The 25,708-nt window shown below is 49.2% G+C and overlaps 2 protein-coding genes and 1 pseudogene across 4 annotated transcripts; 2 read left to right on the top strand and 1 right to left on the bottom strand.

Moving 5' to 3' along the window:
• The first annotated feature begins 754 nt into the window (after positions 1-754).
• Positions 755-7,875, top strand: LOC120647860 (annotated as a pseudogene).
• Positions 7,876-19,811: 11,936 nt separating this feature from the next.
• Positions 19,812-21,828, top strand: LOC120650902. Its single transcript, XM_039928209.1, has 2 exons — positions 19,812-20,193; positions 20,593-21,828. Exons 1-2 carry the CDS (start codon positions 19,933-19,935, stop codon positions 21,523-21,525), a joined length of 1,194 nt encoding a protein of 397 aa, XP_039784143.1. The 5' UTR covers positions 19,812-19,932; the 3' UTR covers positions 21,526-21,828.
• Positions 21,829-23,491: 1,663 nt separating this feature from the next.
• Positions 23,492-24,859, bottom strand: LOC120650903 (translation initiation factor IF-2-like). 3 transcript variants are annotated; one of them, XM_039928212.1, is made up of 3 exons: positions 24,700-24,859; positions 24,345-24,472; positions 23,492-24,223 (listed from the first exon to the last, which is right to left on the bottom strand). In XM_039928212.1, exons 1-3 carry the CDS (start codon positions 24,808-24,810, stop codon positions 23,857-23,859), a joined length of 606 nt encoding a protein of 201 aa, XP_039784146.1. In that variant the 5' UTR covers positions 24,811-24,859; the 3' UTR covers positions 23,492-23,856. The 3 variants fall into 3 exon arrangements, with proteins under 3 accessions (XP_039784146.1, XP_039784145.1, XP_039784144.1); XM_039928211.1 differs by having other exon boundaries at positions 23,492-24,226; XM_039928210.1 differs by having other exon boundaries at positions 23,492-24,226; positions 24,306-24,472.
• Positions 24,860-25,708: the final 849 nt, after the last annotated feature.

Raw genomic sequence — 25,708 nt, forward strand, 5'->3', positions numbered from 1 at the left:
ACATATTTAATGTAATACATATAATATTAGTAGTAGTCTTTTGTATAGATTTGATGGCACTTAATATGTAAATATATTTAGGGGAAGTACCTATATATTACTTGAACGGATCAATTCAATCAATGTGGTAGTATTGCGGCTGAATGGCATGTGGCTCACTTGAGAAATGCGCATTGACTTGCAGCAGCTGTCGGCGTCTCCCTCTCCGCCGTAGCACCTAATCCAGCCGCCTATAAATACCACGACAATTGCTGGGATTCGATTGACATCCAAAATCCAATGAGAGGAATCAAATTGAAGTCCAACTAAAATTAAGCATCCATCCAGTCTAATCCTAACAGTTAGTCTTCAACATCCAATTCAATTCAATCCAACACCTCTTAATCCAAATCCATCCAATATAATCCAATTCCATCGCCCACCGGCTCCGTCTTTTGGAGGTGCTCATAAGGGTAGGGTTGAGCGCGTGTGTTCATAGAGAATGTGCGTGCATGTTTGTAAGCATCCGTGTTTGTGCTATGTGATTCGGAAAAAAAAAACAGCATTTTATGTGCGTTCAGAACAAAGGAATTATCGAGGATTAATTGGTAGACTTGAGGGGACTTTAAATTCGGGTTTGAGAGAAAGAACAACCAATGAAATACAGGAGCGGGGAGAAGTCCTGAATTATTGATCTCTCTGACCCTCTTCTCTTCTTCTCTGATACAGACCGTAGAGTATACACTTCGCTGAAAGACTGAAACTGAAGGCGGCCATGCAGCAAGTTTGTAGACGAATTTCCAAGTTTGAATAGTAGACAGGCACAGTGGGCTGGTTGTACAGTGGACTGCTGTCAACATGCGCCTGGAAGCCCAGCCCGAAAGGCCGAACAGAACGGCCCTTCACGCAACACATGCTGACCTGGCAGACCAGGCCCAGCCCACCAACTGTGCGCCCACTTCGTATGATGATATTCTGTATTTGTGGCATCAAATTCATAATACTCTGCATGTTTATTTAGGACCTAGCTGCGAAGTACGATCCGGCGAGGGCACCGGCCGTGCAGGAGAGGGAGGGCGACGGCGCGGCACACCCGGGGTGCGGCTCGGCGACCTCGGCGGCCCCGTCGTCGAGGACCCGGTCGCGCCGCGCTCCACGACTCCCGCTGCGCGACCCGATCATGCCTTTTGCCACGCTCTGCCTGCTCGTGTTGACTTACACGCAACGCAAGTGTGCTAATTTTGCAGAGGGTGAGGACGTAGGCACGACGCCCGTGGCGCAGCAGTTCGAGACCATGAACCTGTTACCTGTCCGACGACCCGGCGCACGTGGGCGCGGGGAAGAAGGACGCCAAGGCGGAGTGGGAGGACGCGGCCGCCGACAAGATGGCCTTCGGCGGCGGCGGCGCGAGTTACACGGACAAGCTCAAGAGCGCGGCTGCGCGGCAGCCGGCACCACGGAGTACGGCAAGAAGCTCGCGAGCACGGTGTACGAGAAGGTCGCCGGCACGGCCGTCGGCGCGGGGAAGCGCAACGGAGGCGAGCGCACCGAGCGGCGGCGTCTAACGCCGGCACGACGGAGGAGTTGATTGAAGATGGATGCCCACGCAGCCGCGGACGCGACGAACGGTTCGTCCGGCGCGGGGTACACGGACAAAATCAAGTCGGTGGCCGCGGGCACCGCCGGGTACGGCAAGCAGCTGGCGTCCACCGCGTACGAGAAGGTCGCCGCCGTCGCGCCCAACCTCCGCCCGCCGGTGGGCAAGCCGGAAGACGCACACGCACGCAGCGAGGCAATGCCGGTGTCGGACGCAGGCACCGGCGAGGAATGGAAAGATGCGCCCGCGGCGGGGGACGGCACGGCCGCGGCGCGTCGGGCAGCCCGGGGTACACGGACATGATCAGGTCCGCGGCGGCCGGCACCACGGAGTAAGGGAAGCATCTGGCGAGCACCGTGTACGAGAAGGGCGGTGGCACCGCCGTGGCGGGCAAGGTTCAGCATGTTGGAGAAATAGACGACTGTAAGTTTAAATTCTGAATTAGATTTATCATGACGAGAATTAAATCTAATATGCATGACTCTAACATACTAGACAATACGTATATCATAAACTTGATATCAGAAAACATAATTATGAAACAGATCTGATCACAAAATATGTATTGTGCGGGAGCCGCCGGAAAGACGAAAGGCGCAGACGAGACGAAGACGGTCCTTCGAACGGAGCGCAGCAACCAACGTTGCAGACGACGGTACGCCGCAGCTTCTGACTTGGACGGAGGACGAGCCGTGGCGAAGAAGATGAGCAGTCGCACTTAGCGCTTTCTAAAAATCTTATTCGCCCTCTCCCGGTGCAGGATCACAAGAGCGAGCGATTCCGGAGACTTGCTCTCCCGTTCGCCGGTGCACGCCGTCGTTCGGGATGGATTAGACTATGATGGCGGCGCAGCAGAGATAAAGAGGCAAAACTCTAGGTTTGTAACCCTAGCTTAGTTTTGTAACTTTAGCTTGAGTTGATGTGTACTCTAATGGAAGCCTATGGATTAGATATATAGGAGATCCATAAGACCTCCTCAACTTCCCCCAACAATGTGGGATTAAAGATTTGCACCCTAACTCACTTCCTTCATGCACCATGGGCCTTTGAGATTTATTTGGAATTTCTGAAATTATTCATATGCCTAGCCCAAATTCCATTAATCCCCCACCAAATCTCAAATACCCATCAGAGATTCTGTCTATCTCTCACTACTGTTTATATACCAGTCTTTCAGTAAAGACTGTTAAGTTGAACTCTCGCTTAGAGCTTCAAGCTACACTCATTCACAATTTGAACAATGTACTAAACCTTGAATTGCAAATTTTGTGCGAACAAGATTCACTCAAAGCCCGAACCAGTACACGGCAGCCAGTAGCCTGCTCCGCGATTGGAGCATGTACGTCGTACTCCCTGGTCTCTTCATGAGTTTACTAGAGATCACCCAAATCTCACAGACTTCGACGTTAGACAGTCAGACTCATATAGGTGTGTTCTTTCAAGAATGTTCTATAGGACAGCACCTTTACTCATTAGAGCCAAACAGAAACACATTAAGGCAAATAGCCAACCTGACTTACAGCAACTGAGAGTATTGCATCTTTTCTTAGAGAGGGTTTAACCATTACTCTCCTCAGTTCACCATCAGCTTGTTCTCCCCAAGTCCTAATTCACGGGATCTTCGATCACATAGGTTGGGTTACCACTGTGGCAATTTATACGGGTCTCATACCCATCTCCCTTGATGCACTATCTATCACATTCCGTGATAATCCTTTTGTAAAGGGATCTGTCAGGTTTTTGTCTGTTTGAATATAAGTCACATTTATCACTCCGGAGTTTCTCAACTTCCTGATAGACTTCAGTCGTCTTTTAACATGTCTTGATGATTTTGCATTATCCTTAGCACTGTTCACTTTGACTATTACCGTTTGATTGTCACAGTTTATAAGGATGGCCGGCACTGGTTTCTCAACGACAGGCAAGTCCATCAAGAGCTCACGCAGCCACTCTGCCTCAACAGTGGCTGTGTCCAAAGCAGTAAGTTCTGCTTCCATGGTTGATCACATCAAAATAGTTTGTTTGCAAGACCTCCATGATATCGCACCACCTCTAAGGATAAACACATACCCACTCGTGGCATATAGTTCATCAGCGTCAGATATCCAGTTTGAATCACTATATCCCTCAAGCACAGCAGGGTGCTCTTTGATAGAAAGGACTTGACCTCATTGATCACATCAATGTTTGTGCCAAAGATCAGTATGTCGTCCACATACAAGCATAATATCACTCCTCCACCCCCACCATAGCGATAGTACGCACATCTATCAGCCTCATTAATGACAAAGCCCGCAGAAGTTAAAGTTCTGTCGAACTTCTCATGCCATTGCTTAGGTGCTTGTTTCAACCCATACAAAGACTTCAAGAGTTTAAACACCTTGTTTTCTTGACCTTTCACTACAAATCCATCAGACTGGTCCATGTAGATCTCCTCATCCAACTCTCTATTTAGGAAAACTGTCTTAACATCCATCTGATGAATGATAAGACCATATGAGGCAGCCAAGGAAATTAATGCTCGAATAGTGGTCAATCTAGCGACAGGTGAATAAGTATCAAATAAGTCTTCATCTTTTTTGTGTACCCTTTAGCAACAAGTCGAGCCTTGTACTTGTCAATAGTACCATCAGGCTTAAGCTTCTTCTTGAATATCCACTTACATCCTACTGGCTTGCAACCATAGGGTCGTTCAGTGAGCTCCCATGTCCCATTAGAAAGAATTGAGTCCATCTCACTTTGGACTGCTTCTTTCCAATCATCTGCATCTGAAGATGCATATGCCTCTGCAATGGACGTGAGAGTATTGTCCACAAGGTACATAGTGAAATCGTCACCAAAAGATTTTACAATCCTTTGTCTCTTACTCCTTCTAGGAACTTCACTGTCATTCTTCTCTAGGACATGCTCATATTCATCGGATTGTTCAGAAGACTCGATAGGTGCTGCAGGTTGAGGAGTTATCTCTATCGAAAATCTAGAATTGCTATTCATATCTTTCATAGAAAAATATTCTCAAAAAATATTGCATCACGAGATTCCATAATAGTATCAACATGCACATCTGGTATCTCAGATTTAACTACTAAGAATCTATAAGCAATGCTCCTCTAAGCATATCCTCGAAAGACACAATCCACTGTCTTAGGTCCCAACTTGCGCTTCTTTGGAATAGGCACATTAACTTTCGCTAAGCACCCCCACGTGCGTAGATAAGAAAGTGATGGTTTTCTCCCATTCCACATCTCATATGGAGTTTGAACTTGATTCTTGTTTGGAACTTTATTCAAGACATGACACGAAGTCAATACAGCCTCCCCCCACCATGCCTTAGAAAGACCAGCTGTGTCTAACATGGAGTTAACCAAGTCAGTCACCGTGCGGTTTTTCCTCTCGGCAATCCCGTTTGATTCTCAACTTCAGCTTTATAGATTTTAAAGTAGTCTAACGCTTCATCCTTAGTTCGCAACAAATAAACATAGCAAAATCTAGTCGCATCGTCAATTAATGTCATGAAATATCTTTTTCCACCTTTTGTCAACACACCATTCATCTCACAAAGATCAGAATATATAAGTTTTAGAGGTGCCAAGTGTCTCTCCTCAGCAGCCTTGTGAGGCTTCCGAGGTTGCTTTGATTGTACACAACTATGGCACTTAGAACCTTTGGCAATGGATAATTTCGGAACTAAACACATGCCGGAAAGCCGAGACATCAAACCAAAATTAACATGACACAAACGTGAATGTCAAACACTCGCATCATCGCTAACGTTGCCACAAATATGGTTCACCGACTTATTACAAAAATTAGCAAGAGAAAAGCGGAACAAACCACCGCAATCATAGCCTTTTACCAATGAATTGTCCATGTTTCAACACGACAAACTTATTGGACTCTAACACTACCTTAAACCCGTCTTTACATAGGACTGACCCGCTGACCAGATTCTTGTTGATAGTGGGCACATGCTACACGTTCCTCAGCTGCACGATCTTCCCCGAAGTAAACTTCAGATCTACCGTGCCAACACCATGAACAGAAGCATGTGAGCCGTTCCCCATCAGCACGGAGAAGTCCCGGACGGTCTGGTAAGAAGAAAACATAGAGATGTCAGCACACACATGAACATTAGCAACCGTATCAAGCCACCAACTCGTGGATTGAAAAACTGAAAGAACTGTAGGTAAATTACCGTATCCATCTCCAGTGTTGCTCATGGTCACCATGTTGACATCCTTGGACTCATTTGCTTTCTTGGTCCTGCGGTCTACCCGATCTGGGCACTCCTTGGAGAAGTGTCCAAGCTTATCACATGCATAGCACTTTTCCAAAGCCTTATTTTTCTTCTTCTTGAAGGTACTGGTCTTGTTAGGCTTGTTGTTCCCTTTGTTCTTGCCACGTGGGAACTTCTGGACCAGGTTGGCGCTGGACTGACCTTGATCTTCTTTCTCAGGCACGTCCTTCTTCCGAGCCTTCTCCTCAACATCAAGAGTCGCTATCAGATTTTCAACTGATATCTCCTGTCTCTTGTGTTTTAGAGTTGTGGCGAAGTTCCTCCACTGGGAAGGTAACTTTGCAATAATGCATCCAGCCACAAACTTGTCGGGAATATGACACTTAAGGAGATCAAGATCCTTGACAATGCACTGCACCTCATGCGCCTGTTCCACCACAGAACGGTTATTCACCATCCTGTAGTCATGGAAACTCTCCATGAGGTATAGTTCATTGTCCGCATCTGTTGCATCATACTTTGCAACCAGAGCATCCCACAGCGTCTTCGCCTCTGTCTCATCAATGTACACACGGACTAATCCGTCTGACAGATTACTAATGATACATCCGACAAAGAGATTATTGGCCTCATCGTACTTCTTCTGCTCTTCAGCAGTAAGTACGCCCTCAGGCTTGCCAAGTCTCATGTCCCAGATGTGCATAGCAGTCAACCAGAGGCAAACCTTGGACTTCCAGATCTTAAAGTTCACGTCAATAAACTTTTCTGGCCTCAGTGACTCAGCGAAATCAGCCATTGTTAAATCAACAGATTGTCTATAATAAGGTTTTTGGATTATTGGAGAAATAGACAACTGTAAGTTTAAATTCCGAACTAGATTTATCGTGACGAGAATTAAACCTAGCATGCATGACTCTAACATACTAGACAATACGTATATCATAAACATAATCTCAGAAAACATGATTATGAAACAGATCTGATCACAAAATACGTACTGTGCGGGAGCCGCCGGGAAGATGAAAGGCGCAGACGAGACGAAGACGGTCCTTCGAACGGAGCGCAGCAACCGGCGTTGCAGACGACGGTACGCCGCAGCTCCCGACTTGTACGGAGGACGAGCCGTGGCGAACAAGATGATCAGTCGCGCTTAGCGCTTCCCAAAAATCTTATTCGCCCTCTCCCGGTACAGGATCACAAGAGCGAGCGGTTCCGGAGACCTGCTCCCGTTCGCCGGTGCACGCTATCGTTCGGGATGGATTAGACTATGATGGCGGCGCTGCAGCGAGAAAGAGGCAAAACTCTAGGTTTGTAACCCTAGCTCAGTTTTGTAACTTTAGCTTGAGTTGATGTGTACTCTGATGGCAGCCTATGTGTTAGATATATAGGAGATCCATAGACCTCCTCAACTTCTCCTAGCAATGTGGAATTAAAGGTTTGCACCCTAGCTTACTTTTTTCATGCAACATAGACATTTGAGATTTATTTGGAATTTCTGAAAATGTTCATGAGCCTAGCCCAAATTCCATCACAGCAGACCACGCGGTCGGCCGGCACGGCGACGCCCGGAGTCGGCGCGCAGCAGCTGGACGCGGGCGCCGCCGGCGGGCAGGTCAGGGGGGTGACGGTGACGAGGTACATCGCCGAGAAGCTGCGGCCGGGCGACGAGAACCGCGTGCTCAGCGAGGCGATCTCCGGCACCCTGAAGCGCCGCAAGGAGGACGCCGGCGGCACGGTGGCGCAGCGGGTGCCGGCGCCCGGGCAGATGGTGGCCAAGGCTTGCGAGGCCGTCACGTCGCTCACCGGCGGGAACCGCGTCTCCGAGACCATGCAACCAAGCGCAGCCACAGGTACTGAATTCGGTTCTGTTCTGTTCTATAGATCGAACAATAATTTCGTACGAAGAAAAACACACTCGCCCGTACTAGTGATCGATCACGAGTTGACGAGAAATTATCGTTGTGATGCAGGGGAAGAGGTGAACAAAGGCTATGGCGCAGAAGGGCTGGTGGTCCACGGGGAGGAGATCGGCGGCGCGAGGCTGAACACCAACACAACGTGAACTGTGAAGTGCGCCGTGCGAGCACGGAAGCTTTGGGTGACTGTCGATGTGACATTACACGTGTGTGATGTGATTAGTCCCGTGGGGTCGTCTGATGTACATACGGTTTACCGTTTACCAGAGTGCAGCACAGCACAGGCTGGTCTCCATACTTTACGCCCAGATTTTTTTTCGAAACCAGAATCAGAATTATCTGGCACAAAGGGCATGATTGGATCCATGGGATTATTTCTAGCTAGCCTTCTTTTTTCTAGCCTAAGATAATCTAAAATCTCCAAACATGAGGGCTAATTCTTGGCTATTTGCAAATAGCTCACCTCAAAAAATTGTCTCACCCAAGAAATGATTATTTGAGCTATTTCGGATGAATTCCATTTATTCTCTCACTCTCTCTCTTGAAAAAGTGACACCCAAATGATTGAAAATGTACTTTATGAGTCAAATAGTTCAAAATAGTTCTTGGATTCAAATATGTGAAGAGCTATTTTATTGAAGAGTTATTTGCTTGACCTCCCAAATAGCTCTAGCGGTTGGTTCCAAACACGCCTATATATGCAGCTGATGTTGTGAGCACATGGCGTGACCTCATGCACATGGTGAGGTTCACGAGACTACCTTGTGTGTGTGACTGTGTGTGCGACCGAAGGGATCCTTATGGTGAATTTCGGTTACCTGAAGCTAACTCTCCGCACATTAATTACTACTATTCATATGAGGAATCTGATTTTTTATCAAGCTGACATGTAATATAAATGTTCAACTATACTGATATGAATAAGTTAAGACAATAGTTGGACTTGCTCTATTGTAAAACACTATATATATATATATATATACATAAACTATAGTTCGCCAATCCTTTGTGTAGTCCAAGAACTGTAGTTTAATTTTGAAAAACATTTCGAAAAACACTGTTTAACTTTTGTTCACAAGTTGTGGGTTCTCCAAGTACATGGCTTTTTTGGAGTTCTTTTCTTCTGTAAACCCACCCATATATATCTTTTGTTTTCGAAACCTAGACATACGCACCAAATTCTGCTCTCCCCGTGTATTTGTGACTAGATTGACATGCACTTTTTATTTCAGTTAAAATGGGAGAGGGGAAGGAGAGAAAGACAACCATTTTCAACAATGCAAAAGCACTTGTTCTACAACACTCTTGAGTCGTTGCAAAAGCATGGCAGTTCGGTAGCAAAACACAATACAGTAAACTTGAAGGGGCTTGCAAGGAATCAAGGAAACAAGTACAGTAGCTCGGATTGTTAATTGAAAACTAATTATAGTACGTTTAAAGAAAATCACGTGCACACCTTCAGTTTTTTTTAATTATAGTCTAGTCTATCTATTTTTTGAAAAAGGAAGACATAATGTTGGCTCAAATATTAGACCCAGGGTTTCTTCAAATGCTATAAACTACTATGATTAGTTATACTGCAGTCTGCGCAGTATTGTATGTTTTTATATTTAAACTAAGGTTCTAAATAGCCAACTATAGCCGCCACTATAGCTGCTATAGCTTTGGGAGAGGAGAAAGTTAGGATATCCATCTCTTAGTTTTAAAAGGCTAAATCAGCTAACAGCCAGCTATAGCCGCTAGATTAAAGGTTATTTAGCCAGCTAGACTATATAATTAGTCTTTATTTATTGTTGTTTAGTATTGAAATTATTTACAAAACTTAGTAATATATTTATATTCAAAATTACTCATAGATTTATGCACGATGTTGAAATAGAAATGCAATTTTGAGAACTTTACCATGTCTCATGGTGAAATATGGAATACTCTAGAAATTAGATATCTGTATGGTTAGATAAACATGAGAAAAATTCTAGAGCTAGATATTTTGTAAAGAAGTGTGTAGAAGATGGACACATGGCAAAACCATAAGATCCATGGAGTTCTATAAATAGTGGTGCTCCTCTCCCCTTTTGTCATACCATGGCATAAAAGTTCTCAAGTAGGAGATAACAAGGTTGTCACATCCGGTTTATGAAGGCAAACCGAATGCATCTCATATGTGCGTCAGAATCAGTTTACACACATATGATTGACTATAAAGTGATTATCATCACAAGTGCAAAGCGAAAAGAGAGTATTAAATAACTTTATTACAAAACCGAATGTCTTAAGCGAATGAATAAACGTCTATAGAGTAGCAGCGGAATCTTCTTTAACACAGGCAGATGACTGGGAGACATACGCCTAGAAATCCTCGAAGTCTTCTTGATACTTCGGACAATTGTTGTGCTCTGAGCAGCAATTATGCAAGGGTGAGTACAGTTATGGTTGGTACTCAACAAGTGGTAGGGAAATAACTATAATACATGCAAGGCTAAGACAAGGAATAGCTGACACAGTTTAACTGCACTCAGCACTTTTAGTTAATCAAGTTTTATTAGCAAGTATTAACTAGATATAAGTATATACCATTAAACCCATAAGATAAGCATATATAAAGATAAACAACATAACCATAAGTAAAAACATCGATTTAGAGTTCAATTATCATGTGAGGGTCCAAGCCGCTCTTGACCATGAGTACGGCTGACATATTAGTTTTATACTCTGCAGAAGTTGTACACTTTCACCACAATTTGCGTAAAAGTTCAAAGAACTTTAAACCCAACCATGCAAGTGCGGGCCAAGCACCATATCACACTTCCTTAGATATGACTGCATATGGACGCTACGAGGTCTTTACAAAAATTCCCTAACCTATGACAATCCGCTAAGGTTTAGTCATAACACTGTCCTAATGAGGTGGTATCTTGCCAAAGAATCATTAAACAATACTAATTGCCCCAAGAGGATCGAGCTATACCCCATCGATGCATCCCCTCTTGCCCTTTCGGTAAGAATGTCACAAGTTAGAGTCTCTAATTAATTAGCCAAGATCAGAGCCATGTGATATTGTGGTTGAAATGTTTTCTTAGGTGGTTCTCCATGTTCCAATTAACACATATGATCTTGATTAACAACATTAAACCATCATGAACATGAAGTAAAACAAGTATAGCATTTGTCTCAACATTAACCAACCATAACTAAAGTATAGCAACTAGCATAGCTACCCAACATGAATTAAAGAACCCAAGTTGATCAAGAAAAAAGATAAATAACACTAGGCATATCCTTAATTCGGGTTCCATTATATTATAGACACATACATGTACATAAAGAGTAAAGGTGAATTGTTTGGTGTTTCATGGGACCAAAAGCATGATCAAGGGTCCACTTGCCTTGCTCAAAGTGCTGCTGGTCCGGTCCTTCGAAGCGTTGGTCTTGATGTTGCTCCTCGAACTGCGGATCGTCTATCGCACCAAACACGCACATACAAGCAAATAAGTGCAAAAGATAAGAAGCAGTACACCAAACACTATGAACAGTACAAAATAAGGTTGCTAAACTATTGCACACGTTGCAAGGATCGCGTGGGCGCAAGATTCGTCGAAAACGGATTAAAAACAAGAAAGTTATGGCTAAAACATGGTTTTAGGACTAAACTGCGAAAAACCTAAAAGATCAGGGGCTAAAACATAAAATAAAGGGCTTTTTCATAAATTCTTTTGAACTGCAGAGGATGGCGGGTTGATTTTGGAAAAAACAGGGGGGCTTATTTGCAAAACTGACACAGTTGACCGGTATTGACTAGGTTTGACTTGTTTTAGATTGGATCTCGACCGTCGGATGAAGATCGAACGGCCAGGGCGAGTCGGGGCATAGCGGCGGCGCTAAGCGCCAGCAGCGAGGTAGGGGCGGCGGCGCTTCGCCGGCGTAGGCCGAAAACGGCCATCCGGGCTAGGTTTCAGCTCGGGGTTAGGTCAGGGAGCATGAGCGCGACACGGCGAACGCAACGGCGGGGTCTGTGCGGGGCGCAGACGTGGCGGTAGGCAAGTGGGGCGGCGGTGCGGCGGAGTCTAGCTCCGGCGAGCTATCCCCGGCGAAGCAGAGCGAGAAGGAGAGGGAAAAGGGCCTACGGTCTTCACTACCTTGACGCGAAGCTCCGGGAAGACTTGGCCGGTGAAGAGCGGCGGCGAAGAAGCAGTTCGGCGGCGGCCGAGCTCGAGCTTGTGAAAGGCGGCGGCGGCTAGGGCTTGCGCGAACTGGGCGGCGGCTGCAGCTTGATGGGGTTCCAGGGGGTCTAGGGGGCGCTTTATATAGGGCCGGCGAGGCCGCTTGGCGGCGTCAAGGATGGAAGGCGGAGGCGCGGCCGGCTGCTGGGCTCTGCGAGACCGGATCGAGCACGGGAGAGAGAAAGAAGGAAGGTCCGACAGGTGGGTCCCACACGGCATTGAGAGAGAGAGAAAGGAAAGTGAACGGGCCGGGTTGGGCTGGAAAAACGGGAAACGGGCCGGTGGTGGGATCTTGGGCCGCAGGGGAAAAAGAAAAAGGAAGAGAGATGGGCTAGGCTGAAAGAGAGGGAGAAAGGGAGAAGGGTTTTCTATTTTTGAAAAAGATTCAAACACTTTCATTTTAAATTCAAACTCGAGAATTCGAATTTAAATTGAACAACAAGCAATTAAAAATGCTAACCAGCATGAAATGCACAAACCTATTTTCCTTATATTTATTTTATGGCTAAATAATTTATTTAATTTTGATAAATGCTCTAAATTCAAGAGAAATTAAATAAAACCTTATCGAACCTACAACAAATCTAATTAAGTTTATTTAGGTTCCTAATTTGAAAAATACGGGTGTTACAAAAGTTGCCATAACAAAGTTCTTAAGAGAGCTATTCAGCAAGGCATACATTCACTTGAAGTATGCGCAGATTGAGAGGTTGTTGATAGAGTTATATGTGGGGAACAGAGACCTGGTGATAAAGACACATTAGGAGAGCTATCTAATCACTTGAGATGGATGATTAGCCATTTTGATGAATTGACGTGCCGTCGGGTACCTAATAGAGAGTGTGTATCGTTCGTTGATGGGTTTATGAGGAACACCAGACTGTTTGGAAAGGTCCATCATGTTATTGGAAGCACACACACTAACAAGCATCTTGAGGCCTCTGTATCTTGGAAAAATGGGAGGCTCATCTGAATGGAGATCCAATCTTCATCATCAAAGATAGACTGTCACCCCTTAAAAATATAGGTAATCTTGCTTTCTTTATCTTTCTTTCTCATTAGCTAAAAATGATTTACTTTCTTATTTCTTTTTATTAGCCATGTTTGGCAAGTACATAACTAATGCACAACTTGTACAATATCTACAACAAGAAAGAAACCACAACGACCAGAGGAATTGCTCCAACCACATAATATGTGCTATCATTTAACTGCTGAGAATGATGAGGATAAGTTAAATGCTCTATACCATGTATGTTGAGCTCTCAAACCTTCTGAAGTTCAGAATTGGATGATTGATTCAGAATCAAGTGTTACAAGGCTTCAAAAAATTCAAGATATCTTTGGTTTGGGAAAGGGGCAAGAGCTCGTGAAGGAGGGAAATTTATGTTTACTACGCATCGCACTTGCTGATGATCTGGAGGGAGAAGCAGAGATATGGAAGGCCGGTAAGTGCCTCACCATCATATTGGACCCAGAGATGCTCCAAGAAGCACACTTGTATGATAATTCATTTACTATTGTGATGGCTTCTTGACAAGAAAAGAATATTGTTGAGAATGTTGAAGAATTTAGTCCTGTTAGTGTCGCTTCATTTAAGAGCCTTCCTGGAACATTAGGATGGTTGGAGGGTCAAGCTAAAGAAGATGTATCAAGGAAAGACAACCTCGGTGAAGATTTCGAAAATCACATCACCTTTGTTAGCCCTAACTCTGCTGTGTCATTTCTTTATGTGAGGATCAAGAGAAACCAACTTAGATTGATGTTTTTGAACATTGAGCTAGTGTTCCTTTTCAATTTTAGCTTAATTTTTTTTGCCCTTCAGTCTGTATATGCTTTGCTTTCTTTTTCGATATTGGCCATGTTATGAACTGTTGAAAACTTCGCATTTTGAGCTGTAAACATTCTTAACAGTTTCATGGATGAAAGTTGGACAAGACCTTGGCCTCTACTTCTTAAATATGTGATTCGGTGTGATCTTGGAGTTGTTGTAGGTTAAGGATAAATTCTGCTACATTGGTGTGTCACATTTCATATATTGTAATTGTTGTCATCATCTCATTGATGCAGCCACTGTTATGGCTGACTATGTGAATCTTACTCCTACTACGACGTAACTCATGTATTGCCAACTCTTCCTCTCAACATATCACTTTCCTCTGTAACTGATCCCTTTTGCCAACTGTTATCTGAGCTTGCCATGTTTGGTGATCCCTCTGCTTCGCCTTTCATTCTTCTCACGTGTTTCTTGGAGCAGTTGCCAACCTTGATGAACATGGTTATTATGGCAGTGGGTCTCTCTTAATTCTCTACCTCATTATTTGTAGAAGCAAAATAAATTGAGTGATATTGTCATGTAGATGTATATTGTTCCCCATTTAGTAGTACGTCTCGAGCTTTCAGCAAGGAAAAAATGGAGCCATACATGTTACATATACATGCAAAACATTTGAAGTGTACAGTTTGGGCATCTCTCTTGCAGGAGTTAACACTTGGCTCTTTTAAATGCTAACCAATTTACATTCTACATTACCTGTAAACGTGTACCTACCCAGTGAAATACATAAACTTTATGCTACACACTTGCCAAGAATGGAGAAATTTATAGCTTATTAGCTAATTAAATCAATAGGATAAAAAAATTTATAAACAGAATTTTCCATCACTTAGATGTTTGTCTCTTTTCTTTCTCCCTACCTCTGTTGTGAGCGACCAAAAGCTGCTCGAGGCAGACAGAAAGACATCAGACTAGGACCTGAGCATAGTGCTTCCAACTTCCTTTACACCCGACAACCCGATCTAATTCCCAAATCATCAAAGTCCTCAAAGATGTTTAAATTCAAGACGTACGAGTGATTGCATCAAATTGGAGCAGAAATAGAAGAAATTTCATATCAAAGCTCAAATTTGAGTTGAAGCAATTGGAACTCAAAATTGAAGAAACAAAAAGAGAACACAATCAATTCGCTTCTTTTCTCAACCAACCAGTCTCCAGTGTGAAGGAAAGGCCTAAAACCAGCAGTTGTAGAAGAAGCACCCAAGCCCATGAGGACCCAGAAGCACAGCTTGGCGAGGTCCCAACTTTCTACCTTTGAATTGTCAACCTTAGCTAGATGCCTTCTGATTCTATGACTGCAACTACATCTTATTCTTGGATAGATTGTTGTTTGGTTGCCTAGGATGCGCAATTCTTATGTTGGTTAGGATGCCCTAGCTTGCTTGGATAGATATCGTTTATTTGCCTCCAATCCATCCAGTTTATTACAGGATTTTTTTTTGCTGGTGGACTATTATTGGTGGTTTTGAAGGGCGTGCCTGGTGTAGTGGTGAGAAGCCAACCCATTGAGAACCAGGTCGCGGGTTCAACACAGCCTTCCTTCAGTTGCTGTAGAGGAAAGGCTGAGATCCACAAAAATGGATCTATAAGACAGAGGGGGTTTGATTTATAGATCGAGCGAGCCAGGAGTGCAGGCAGAATCTGAGTTGAAATCGGCGAGACGAGGAAATGTTGATTAGAATTCCAGACGGTTCCCAGCAAGACAGGCGAAAGTAAGGGAGCTAGCTAGCTATACCTATACGGGCTTGATGACTCGATTTGGATTTTGGAGTCTCCCGGCCCAGAACAGGATTCCTAGAACAGGATTTCTCTTCCTGCCTTGCATTTGTCATGAGGAGAGATCGATGCTCAGAAATTTTCTAAATAATTTGACTTAAAAATTTTATCTCGCAATTTCACCTAGGGTTTTGGAATGAGTTTTATCAGTATTCACATTTAATACTTATAATTATTGGTTAAATGTTCGAAGTTACTGTAACGCTGAAAAAATAAATTAGAAACTATTCCAGGCGACAGCGAACAGCGGTCGCGCGGACAGCGGCGACGGCCGCGCGCAGGCTGTGGCGCAACAGATCGACGAGGAGGAGAGTCCTCCGCATGCACGGAGTCCGAGTGGCACGACGAGCGAGCGTGCGTGCGGCCGGCCATTGGCGGCTAACCAGGCCCACGGCGCGTGCAGGCGGCAGGCTAGGCTACTACACACCTGAACGGACGATGGGCTCAGCCTGCGTACGTGGTCGTGCGTGGTGCGCGCCAAATGAGCCCAGCAAAGCGGCAGTGGCAAAGGGCGAGCCGGCAGCCTAGTGATTCTTGGGCTGGATCTGAACGGCGCCGCAATGTTTGCTGTGCAACGAAGCCTCAAGACGGCGTTTGAACCCAAAAAAAAATTAGGTCAGGCCCATGAACCGCTTGTTTCGTTTTACTTGCTCTCCGGGTCATAACGGTCCAGCAAAGAAAAATAACGGTTGTTTCTCAAAAGAAAAAAAAGGAAAATGACAGTTCTGTCTCGCCCCACTATCTCCCATATCATAAACTTTGATTGGAGATGGTTATATATGATGTTTGGTTGGATGTATGGTATGGTCCTATATCCTGGTTTAAATTATCAAATTAAATAATTTTATGATAAAACTGCAAAAGGTTCCTATGCAACATGATATGGCAAATAATTTATATTTAAGTTACTACACCTCAAATCAAGAATATTAGTTATTTTTATAAGTTTAAGAAATTATTTTAAACTCCTTAAAAAATAAACCAAAGTTCCAAAGGAGCCTACTTTGATGCATTTTTACTTTGAACTCAACAAAGGCTACGTGAGTGTTCTTAAGCAAAATATGGGTTTTTTTCTCAGCGTGTACTATGTAATAGTCAAAATTTCAAAATTAAGGTGGTTTTTATAAAGAAAGGAAGAGAGGATGAAATAAGCAAAAATAAAACCGTCACCTGTCACTGTCAGCCACCTACCATCATCCTCCTGTCCTTCTCCCCCACATGTTGGCAGCAACCCTCCCTCCAAATTTTGGCTCCCAGGCTATCTCCTGTTGATCTTGTCCCTAAACCCCCCTCTCGTCATGTCTTTGAATTCCAACGAAACATGCGGTTGCAGGTCAGCCTAGCACATCCTCGTGCACCTTGAGACACCACCTGGCCACCATTGAACAAGTGTCCAACGCTGCCTGGTTGCAGGGCTCATTGACAAGCACAAACCTTTAATTTAGATGTGAAATATAAAAAAATGAAAACCTTAGGAAAATCAAGATAATTAAAAAATGGGAGATATTACACCATGAATCAAAGCAATTAAAGTGATCTATTAATATGTTGGATGGGTCATCAAAAACCTTCCTAGATTAAAGTTCATGATAAGAAAATTGCAGCAGGAAGAAAGAAAGAGCATCTAATAGACTCATCACTTCTACAGTCTACTAAATGCATTGATATTCATGCTAGTATTTTAAGGACACCAAGACAATTGAGACACAATGAAATACTAAGTTACAAGTATTCTTTATTCATCTAACCTGACAATTGATTCGAATATTAGCTTGATATTTAGGTAAAGAATTAAATTCTATATTTTCTATTCATGATATAATTCTAATAATCAAATATATAGATCTAGTTTGGAAAACAGAAAAGAACTTAACATATTGATACTGCCTTTTATATCCATATCTATCTTGATACTTGAATAAATATTGACTCTATATCTTATTCGAATATTGATTTTAATGTTCTGCTAGTATATTAAACAAAATATTAACACTATATTTGTTTGAAATGTTAGTTTTCATGTATTTTCATAAATTATGAATTTTATTTAGTTCTAGAAATAAAGAATAATTCTTATTACTGAAAGTGAAATCCAAACTGGAACTCGAATTCTAGCGATACAATAATTTGCACATGATTCGAGTTCATTTGAATCTGCATTGCTGCCCAGTGGCGCGAGGGCTGTTCGCCCGGACGTATAGCCACCGTACGTATAGCAACATACGGTGATCTCCGTAGGACGGCACTAGCTGTTCCGTTCCGTTCCGTTTCTCGTAGCTTTTGGCTCCGCCACTGCGTTCGGTAGGCTGGAGGCTGGAGCTGGAGTGCTGTGGGAGAAAAACACTTACCTAGCTGGTGGCTGGAGACTAGAGCTGGAGCGATGTGAGAGAAAAATACTGGCGCTGGAGTTGGAGGACACCAGCCGAACGCAGTGGTACTTAGAGCAAATGTCACAGCCGCATGCGCGTCACGGACAGGACACTAGGACGGGGGCGGCCACAGGCTGCCAGCAGCTCTACTTTTTTTTTTTTTTGAGGGACTGCCAGCAGCTCTACTGGTATAGCGCAAAAGAAATACAAAGCCCAAGGGGCCCAAAAGAAAGAAATACAGAGCCAGCCAGCCGACCGAACCAAAAGCCCATCTCCCTCTCCCTCTCCCTCTCCCTCTCCCTCCATCATCCCTCCCGGCCAGCCAGCCCATGCTTCTCCCTCTCGGCTCCCAAATCCTAGCCCCCGGCTCAGATCCACGTCCACGCCATGCGGATCCGCAGGAGCACCGTACCGTCTGCCTCCTCAGCTCCTACTCCTACTCCGCCGTCCCGCCCTTCGGCGCGGCGCCCCCGTCCTGCCGTCGCCTCAACTGGCGCTGTGCTCCGCGCCCGAATCCAGAGGCCGGGGCGGCCTCTCGAGCCCGGATAGATATACTGCCTCGCCCACCTCGCTCGCGCGTTGAGTAAAGGGAACAAGAACCAGAACAGAAGGGCGGGCAGGCGAAGAAGAACGCATCAAAGGTCAAGCTAGCAAAAGATGAGCAGGAGGGAAGGGGCAGCTGGGGTGTCAGGTCAGGTGAAGCTGCAAGAAGAACGACGGCGCGCGCGGGGGCGGGGGCCGGGATGGCAGCGCCACCGGAAAGTGAGCCGCCTCGTCTCCCTCCGCGAGAGTGCCAGTAGCCCAGTACACTTGAGTGCAGAAGCGCTCCTACTACTTGAACCCGGCCAGAATTAGATTCAGTGTAGGTGCTGGTGGCGCCATGGCCAGGAGCCTGGAAAGCCTCCGCCAGCTCCAAGCCACGAAACAAGTCCGATCCGGCAATGACTTCAACGCGATCGAGGGCTTCTACTACGACTGCGCAGCAAGAGGCACTGCAGGAGCAGCGTTGACGATTCTGAACCTAGAAAGCAAGAAGAAGATCGAGGAGGACTCCATCAGTGGAGAGGAACAGCCGGCGCGCTGAAATTAAGATGCTTCTCATCCCAGTCAGTCTGAAGTTTCATGATAATTCCAATTTCCAATCAGGCTGCAGCTCGTGGTGCTGCGTCTAGCAGCGGCGATGACATTTCAGGGATCGCGCGGCCATATGCATCGACGCAGATAGCACCGACGACGACCGACGGGATTGGTCTTGCTGGCATCAGCAGCGGCATGCATGGATGGAAATCAGGAAATGCATGGTGTGTTCCCCAAGCTCTCCAAGTAGCTAGCAATGGCGGCATGCAGCAAGAGGAAGATCCGGATGAAGCGGGGGAGGAACGAGACCCGTGGAGGCGGCGGTCGCTCAAGTCCCTGATGCGACCGCCGCCTACGTGCCCTCACATCCGTGGTGTAGAAGAAAAGCTAGCTAGCTTTGCTCGCCGTTCTGCTGTTGACTTGTCGCGCTGTTTGACTTTAATTTTTTTTTTGCTGTGCATGCTCGATGGTTGCTAGCTCCGCGCTATTCTCGGGTTAACTGTGCTAGCTAGCTCCACTGCATCTCGAGGTCGATTAGCACCAGCTGAATTCCGCCGTGTTCAGGTTTCGAAGGATCAAACCAAATGCATGGTGAATCCGTCGGTGTCGATTCAGACGAAGAGATGCAGAGAAGTAGTACAGTTGAACAGTTCGAGCCAAGCCGGTTGCGAGTTGAAGATATACAGAGGAGTGTCGATTCGCTCGTCCGCACACGACGAGAAGGGGCCACCGGCAACAAGCAGCGCACCCGCAGTAGCAAACAAGAAAAAAAAAAAGAAACACCCACGCCTCTCTCTCTCTCTCTCTCTAATATCTGGAGCAACCTCCACCCGCGCCCCGACTCCCAGTCCTAGCCCCGCCTCCACCAAAATCCGAACCCTAGCGCCCCGGGGGCCGCCAGATCCCCGCCGCACCCACCCCGCCATGCGGATCCGCAAGAGCGCCACCCGCCTGCTCGGCTCGGCCTACTCGGCCTCCGCGGCCCCAGCCCCCGGCGCGCCGGCCCCGCCCGAGCTCCTCCTCACGACGCCGCCGCCGCCGCCGCACCCCGCGGCGTGCTCCCCGCCGCCCGAATCCAGCGGCTGGGGCGGCTACTCCGGCCACGCCACTGCCTCCGGGGAGGCCTGCGAGCTCAGCCGCTCGCCGTGGGACCTCATCGCCGAGCTCTCCCTCTCCGACCCCCAGGTCAGCGCCCCCTCCGCTCCCCGACCCCTCCCGCCCCTCCTCGCGCTCCCTCCTCTCGGCTTCCACTCCGGGTCGCTCTGCGACACCCATGCTACGCAAGCTCGCTGTCGCTGCGCTGGTGAGGCTCTCGCCGCGTCCCCCGCGCCCGCCTCGTGCATGCCTCTAGGGTTGGCCGGCGGGCGGCTCCGCCCGCGGATGCCTGCCTGGCCGGGGCCGACGTCGCCTTTGCTACCCTTCCCTCGTGGTAATTTGGGGGCGCCGCCGCTGCTAGGGTTGGAATCGCCGGAGCGGCGGCCGGGTCGAACCCTAGATCCGCGCCGCCCCATTCCGGGGCCGTGGCGGGTGGCCTCTGCTCGTGCTGCTGTCTCGATTAATTATTAACTTGTCTCGTTCGATTAGGAGGAGGACGACCTCGTCGACAGGTACTTCGTCCATGTCACGACTCGCGCGAGCTGGCTCTTCTCGGCCAGCATGCCGGTCTCCAACGCCAAGAGGGTGGCCGCGGCTGCCAGGGAGAGAGCCAAGCGGCGGCGCGATGCGGCCAGGAGGGCGCTGAAGAGGGCGGCCGCGAGCGAGGAGAAAGACAAGAAGAAGGACGCCGAGGCCTGGAGCAAGGCGAAGGTGAAGAAAGAGGAGGGGGAGCAGGCGCAGGCGGCGCGGGTCTGGAAGTGCAAGAAGAACGACGGCAAGCGGTGGCACTGCCACCGGACAGTGAGCCAGCCCAACACCCTCTGCAGCTACCATTTCGTGCAGAAGCGCTCGTACCTGAACCCGGACTACGAGTTCCCCGGGGTGGTCGAGCCGGAGGAGCCCGCGCGGCCGGTTCGAGCCGCCGCCTCCAAGCCCTCCGGCAACAGCAAGCCGCGGAGGAAGAAGCCCACCAGCGACTTCAACGCGACCGAGGGCTTCTACTACTACGCCGGGTTCGGCCCCTTCCGCAGCAAGAGGCACTGCAGGAGCGGCGGCGGCACGAACGAGCCTGCGCCTGCTGTAAAGCAAGAAGTGGAGCCTGTAAAGCAAGAAGAGGAGGAGGAGGAGCAAGTGCCCGAACACGCTTCCCCTCCTGCCGCAGACCAGCTGGCCCGAGCTGCCGAGGATGCCAATCGTGACGCTGCGCCTCACAACGATGTGTCTACCTGCGACGACGACATTGCAGGGATCGCCGGCGTCGACGAGGATACCAGCGACGACGACTACGACGGGATCGGCATCGCCGGCAGCAGCGTGGACGGTGACCCGCGGGCCAGCAACGGTGGCGGGAAGAGGAAGACGCCGTGGAAGCGGTGGAAGAGGAAGCCCGTGAAGGCGAGGTCGCTCAAGTCCCTGATGTGATGGTGGATGATCAAGCAACCCCTGCTGTTGTAGGTGGACAGGTTGGTTAATCAGCTAGCTTGGCATAATTAGCTTAATTCCCCCTAGCTTTTTTTTATCCCGTCCGGTTTCACTGGTGACTTGGTTGGACAAACCGTCTGTGTCTGCAGGTGGCTTCTGCCATCCTGATTTTCGCCTGTTCCAATCTTTTGTCATCGAGCTGATTAGGGCAGTTTTTTGTGCGTGTTAATTCGGTGCCGTTCGCGTAGAGATGAATGTACTTGTAGTGTTGGGCTCCTCGGAGGAATAATGTGAGCTTGTGTCCCTGCGGTGTCTGCGAATGGGGGGCTTCCGTACGAGCGCGCCGGCCGTTTTGGGGCCCGAAAAAACAGTTGCGCGTCACAACGGCTTCTCGACTAATTAAGCCGGTCGTTACATGCTGGTCAAGTTACGCCGGCGGGAAAAGGATTAAGTAATAAGTTTGCACGCACGTGCGCGGAGGATTAATTTGCTTATACGAGCTCGCGTGCGCGCCCACTCGGATCAGCCGTTGCTATGTTTTCGATTCTTTTTTCTTTCTTTCTTTTTGAGGGATGCTATGTTTTCGATTCGATTGGATTCGATGCGGCCGGTCACGAATAATCACACGGACGGGTGGAGTCGGCTGCGCGCCGACGGCCGGCCCAACTCTCTTTTCGCTCCGGTCACCTTGCTTCTCAAATCGTGCCGGAGGGCAGGGCAGCCCGCGGTCCCGTGACCGGTGACCTCGTCGGCGGCAGACCAGCTAGCAAGATGGTAGACGAGTCAAGAGAGGTGGAGAGCCCGCGCATCAGTCGGGCTGTCTAAGAACCTTGGGCCGGGCCGGGCGTGCGGCGGCGTTGGACTGGGCCTGTCGATGCTCGGGCTCGGCCCGCAGCGCTCTGGCCAGATGAAAAAATATATATCTGAGTTGACTTTTCATTTCCCGAATAACGGGGTTGACTGCTTGCTGTGGAGCAGTAGTAAATGAGTGGCACCAGCACCAGCAGTAGTCTAGTAGTAGTACAATCACGCTGCCGTACTGTTGGCCTGTAGACACTACTCGAGGTGGCAGCGATGCGAACGCACGACATGGGGAAAAAGGTCGTCCCTTGCGCGGGGCAGGACACGTGATGCCCGCCTGTACCGCACGTGCGCGGCAGCAGCAGCGCGCTCCGCTCCATGACCGCGCTGCTATTACCCTGAGGCCACGGGACCGAAGGAACCAAGGAGGACACCATCCTCGCGCACACCTTGTACCTTGTACACCCTGGGCCCGGCGAATGCCACCACTCGGCTGCACGTTCCGCAAGCACACGCCAAGGAGAGGAGTGGGCGAGTGGCCGCACCAGCGCGCACACGATGACGCGTGGCCCTTCGTTTGGCGAGGTGGCGGTGGGGTTGTGCCGACAGGCCGCGGGCGAGGGACCGGCCGGCGTCGGTCGTCGCCTCGCCGCGCCATCCGGCCGGCGGCCACACCATGTCGGGACGCTGGCGCCGCCTGCCCTGCCCCTGCCGCGACAGATGACCCCTGCTAGGTAGGGGGGCGCCTGCATTGCGCTCGCCGCCACACTGGTGGTCGTGGACGAGCTGTATTGTGGCCTGCTTGCCGGCTGTCGCCTGTCGGTGTGCCAACAACGCAATGTCAAGGGCAAAGTGCAAGCCTCTGCTCCTTTGTGGTGCAAGCAACTAAGCATGCATGGTGTTCGGCGAGCAAATTTGCAGCCGTGGGGAAGCGCCTGTCGGCTGGTCCGTTCGGGGGAGAGCTCACGCGCGCAGGGTGTTTAATGAGACACGCCTGCTTATTGTTTGGTCCACGCGCATGAGGTGTTTGGTGAAATACCTAATCCCACGCCTTCACGATAATGCCCCTTCTTTTGCGCCCCCGCTTTGAGCACATGTACGTGCTACTGTTAGCAGCCAATATGCATGCTATTCTTTGTGTAATCTTAAGCTTTACGAGATCATGTAGGTGTGTACTACGCGTATTATTGATCCCTCCACCGCACTCGGCAAAGATATTATAGGCCCAGAGCAAGTACATTAGAAAAGGCTCGAGGAGGAGGAGGCGCGGCCAATGATCCAGTTCCCGCATTCTCATTGCCTGCCTTTCGCATCTGATCCTGGATACTGGATTCCACCCCTCTGGAAAGGCATCACGGCATTCGCCTTCCAAAGTTGCAATCGCCTGCCGTCTGATGAACACTAGCACCACTACTACTACCAGTAATTCTCCAATATCAGCATCAAAATCGAGAAGGATTCGGACGCGCGGCGAGAATGGCGGATGCACCGACGCGGTCGTGTCAATCAGCTGCAGCCGGAAGGCCTTCATCACGCCGCCGGCTCAGGCCCGCCGCCCCTCGCCCGCTTCCGGAACCCGCCGAAGAACCCCCCGTCGTCGTCGCCGCCGCCGCCGCCGCGCCCCGCCAGCCGAGGCGCGTCCTCCTCCGCTGACGCCGCAGCCTCGTCCTTCGCGGCGGAGGGCAGGAGGACGCCGCCGCCGCCGCGCCCGTGCTGCTGCTGCTTGTGCTTGTTGGGCCTGCGCTTGCGCTTGCGTGTGGACCACGCGATGTGGCGGTCGCAGAGCAGGTACCCCGGCACCGCGGCGCCCTTGCAGCGCCACCGCTTCCCGTCGTTCCGGCTGCACCGGGCGCCGGCGTCCTGCGGCTCCGGCTTCGGCACGTCGTCGTCCATTGCGCTGCTGCGTGGGGGAAAGAAAAAGCGATTTGTCAGCCACCCCACCGGCCCACCCCCACCCAAGATCTCGAAAGGACAGACACCTGAACAGAGGAGATGGGGGCTTCTCAGTCCACACGCACCTGTCGTTGGACGCGGCGGCGGGGACCCGGTCGCCGTCTCCTTCTTGGACGCGGACCCCGGCGACCAGGATCACCCGCTTCTCCTCCTCCGCCTCTTCCTCCTCCTGCTGCTCGCGGGATCCCTCCTCCTGCGGCAGGAACGGCAGGCAGAGGGTGAGGCGAGCACTGCAGGAAGTAGGACGATCACACACCACCTGAATAACCAGGATCCCCGAGCTTGCCCCCAAGAACCGATTGGGAAGCAGCACACGTCAACGCTCGCAAGGAATCTCCCCTCGCGCCGGCGGGTGCGCCTAGAGATGCACGGCCACGGGGCAGCAGCAGTAGCAGGTAGCAGTAACAGCCGGCGTCTCACCTCGGGCAGCTGATGCAGCAGCGGCGGCGGGGGACGCGGCGGCGAGGCGGCGAGCGCCGGCGCGGGCCCCGGGTCCGCGGCCCTGGCCGGGGTGCGCTTCCGGATCCTCATGGCCCTCCGCGCTCCGGAGATCGCGCCCGCTGGCCGCTGCACCCTTTCCCTCTCCCTCCCTCCTCCCTCCGTCTCTGCTCCCCCCACGCGTCTCGCAGGGCTTGGCCGCTCGACCTGCTGCACGACTAGGACCCGTCTCGTACCACTGCTTTGCCACTAGCCTTTGCCCGGTAGACGACGAGACCGTCGGCCCGGTCCCTTCTCTTTCCCCGTTCAGACTCGAGGCAGGCAGGGCGCAAATTTCCCCGTTCTGTCCCCGGGTCGCCGTCGCATCTTTCCCGCGGGCTCCGGCCGTGCCGTGCGCGTGCGGGCTGCGGCGTGGCGGCCGGCGAGGGGGCGCGCGGAATGTTCCGTCCGGCCGCGGCGGCAGACAAGATCTGGGAGACTGGGAAGGGAGGGAGAACTGGGCGAGCGGAAGAGGGCGCGACCGGCAGGGGGCAGGCCGCAGGGGGGCGGCGGTTGCTGCTGCAAAGCGTTCCAGGAGTCGGGGCCGTCTGTTGATTACTCCTATGTTTTTTTAAATTAGTGGAGTTGTTATTTAATAATTTTCCTTCCATCATTTATTCGCCTTTCTTTTCTTTCATAAAACAATGATATCAATATTACCCTTCCAAAATAAATAATGATGTGAATTATAGGTGAATGTATGTGTGCTAATGGAAAGCAATATGTGGCTACAACAAGTGGATATAGATTTGTTTCACCATCCTCATCCTCGAAATCCATGAGCACTTTGAGGTAGAACGTGATGCAAGAAACTGCTGCAAACAGATTTCTTTCACGCAAGACGCCGGACGCACATGCACATACGTACCCCAGATGGTGATGGCCGAAGCATGCAGGAATTAGCGTCGCTCGTCTCTCGCCAGCGAGAAAGAGACGACGCCGATGCCGCAGA

This window comes from Panicum virgatum, chromosome 9K (genome assembly GCF_016808335.1).
Source record: "Panicum virgatum strain AP13 chromosome 9K, P.virgatum_v5, whole genome shotgun sequence".
NCBI lineage: Eukaryota > Viridiplantae > Streptophyta > Magnoliopsida > Poales > Poaceae > Panicum > Panicum virgatum.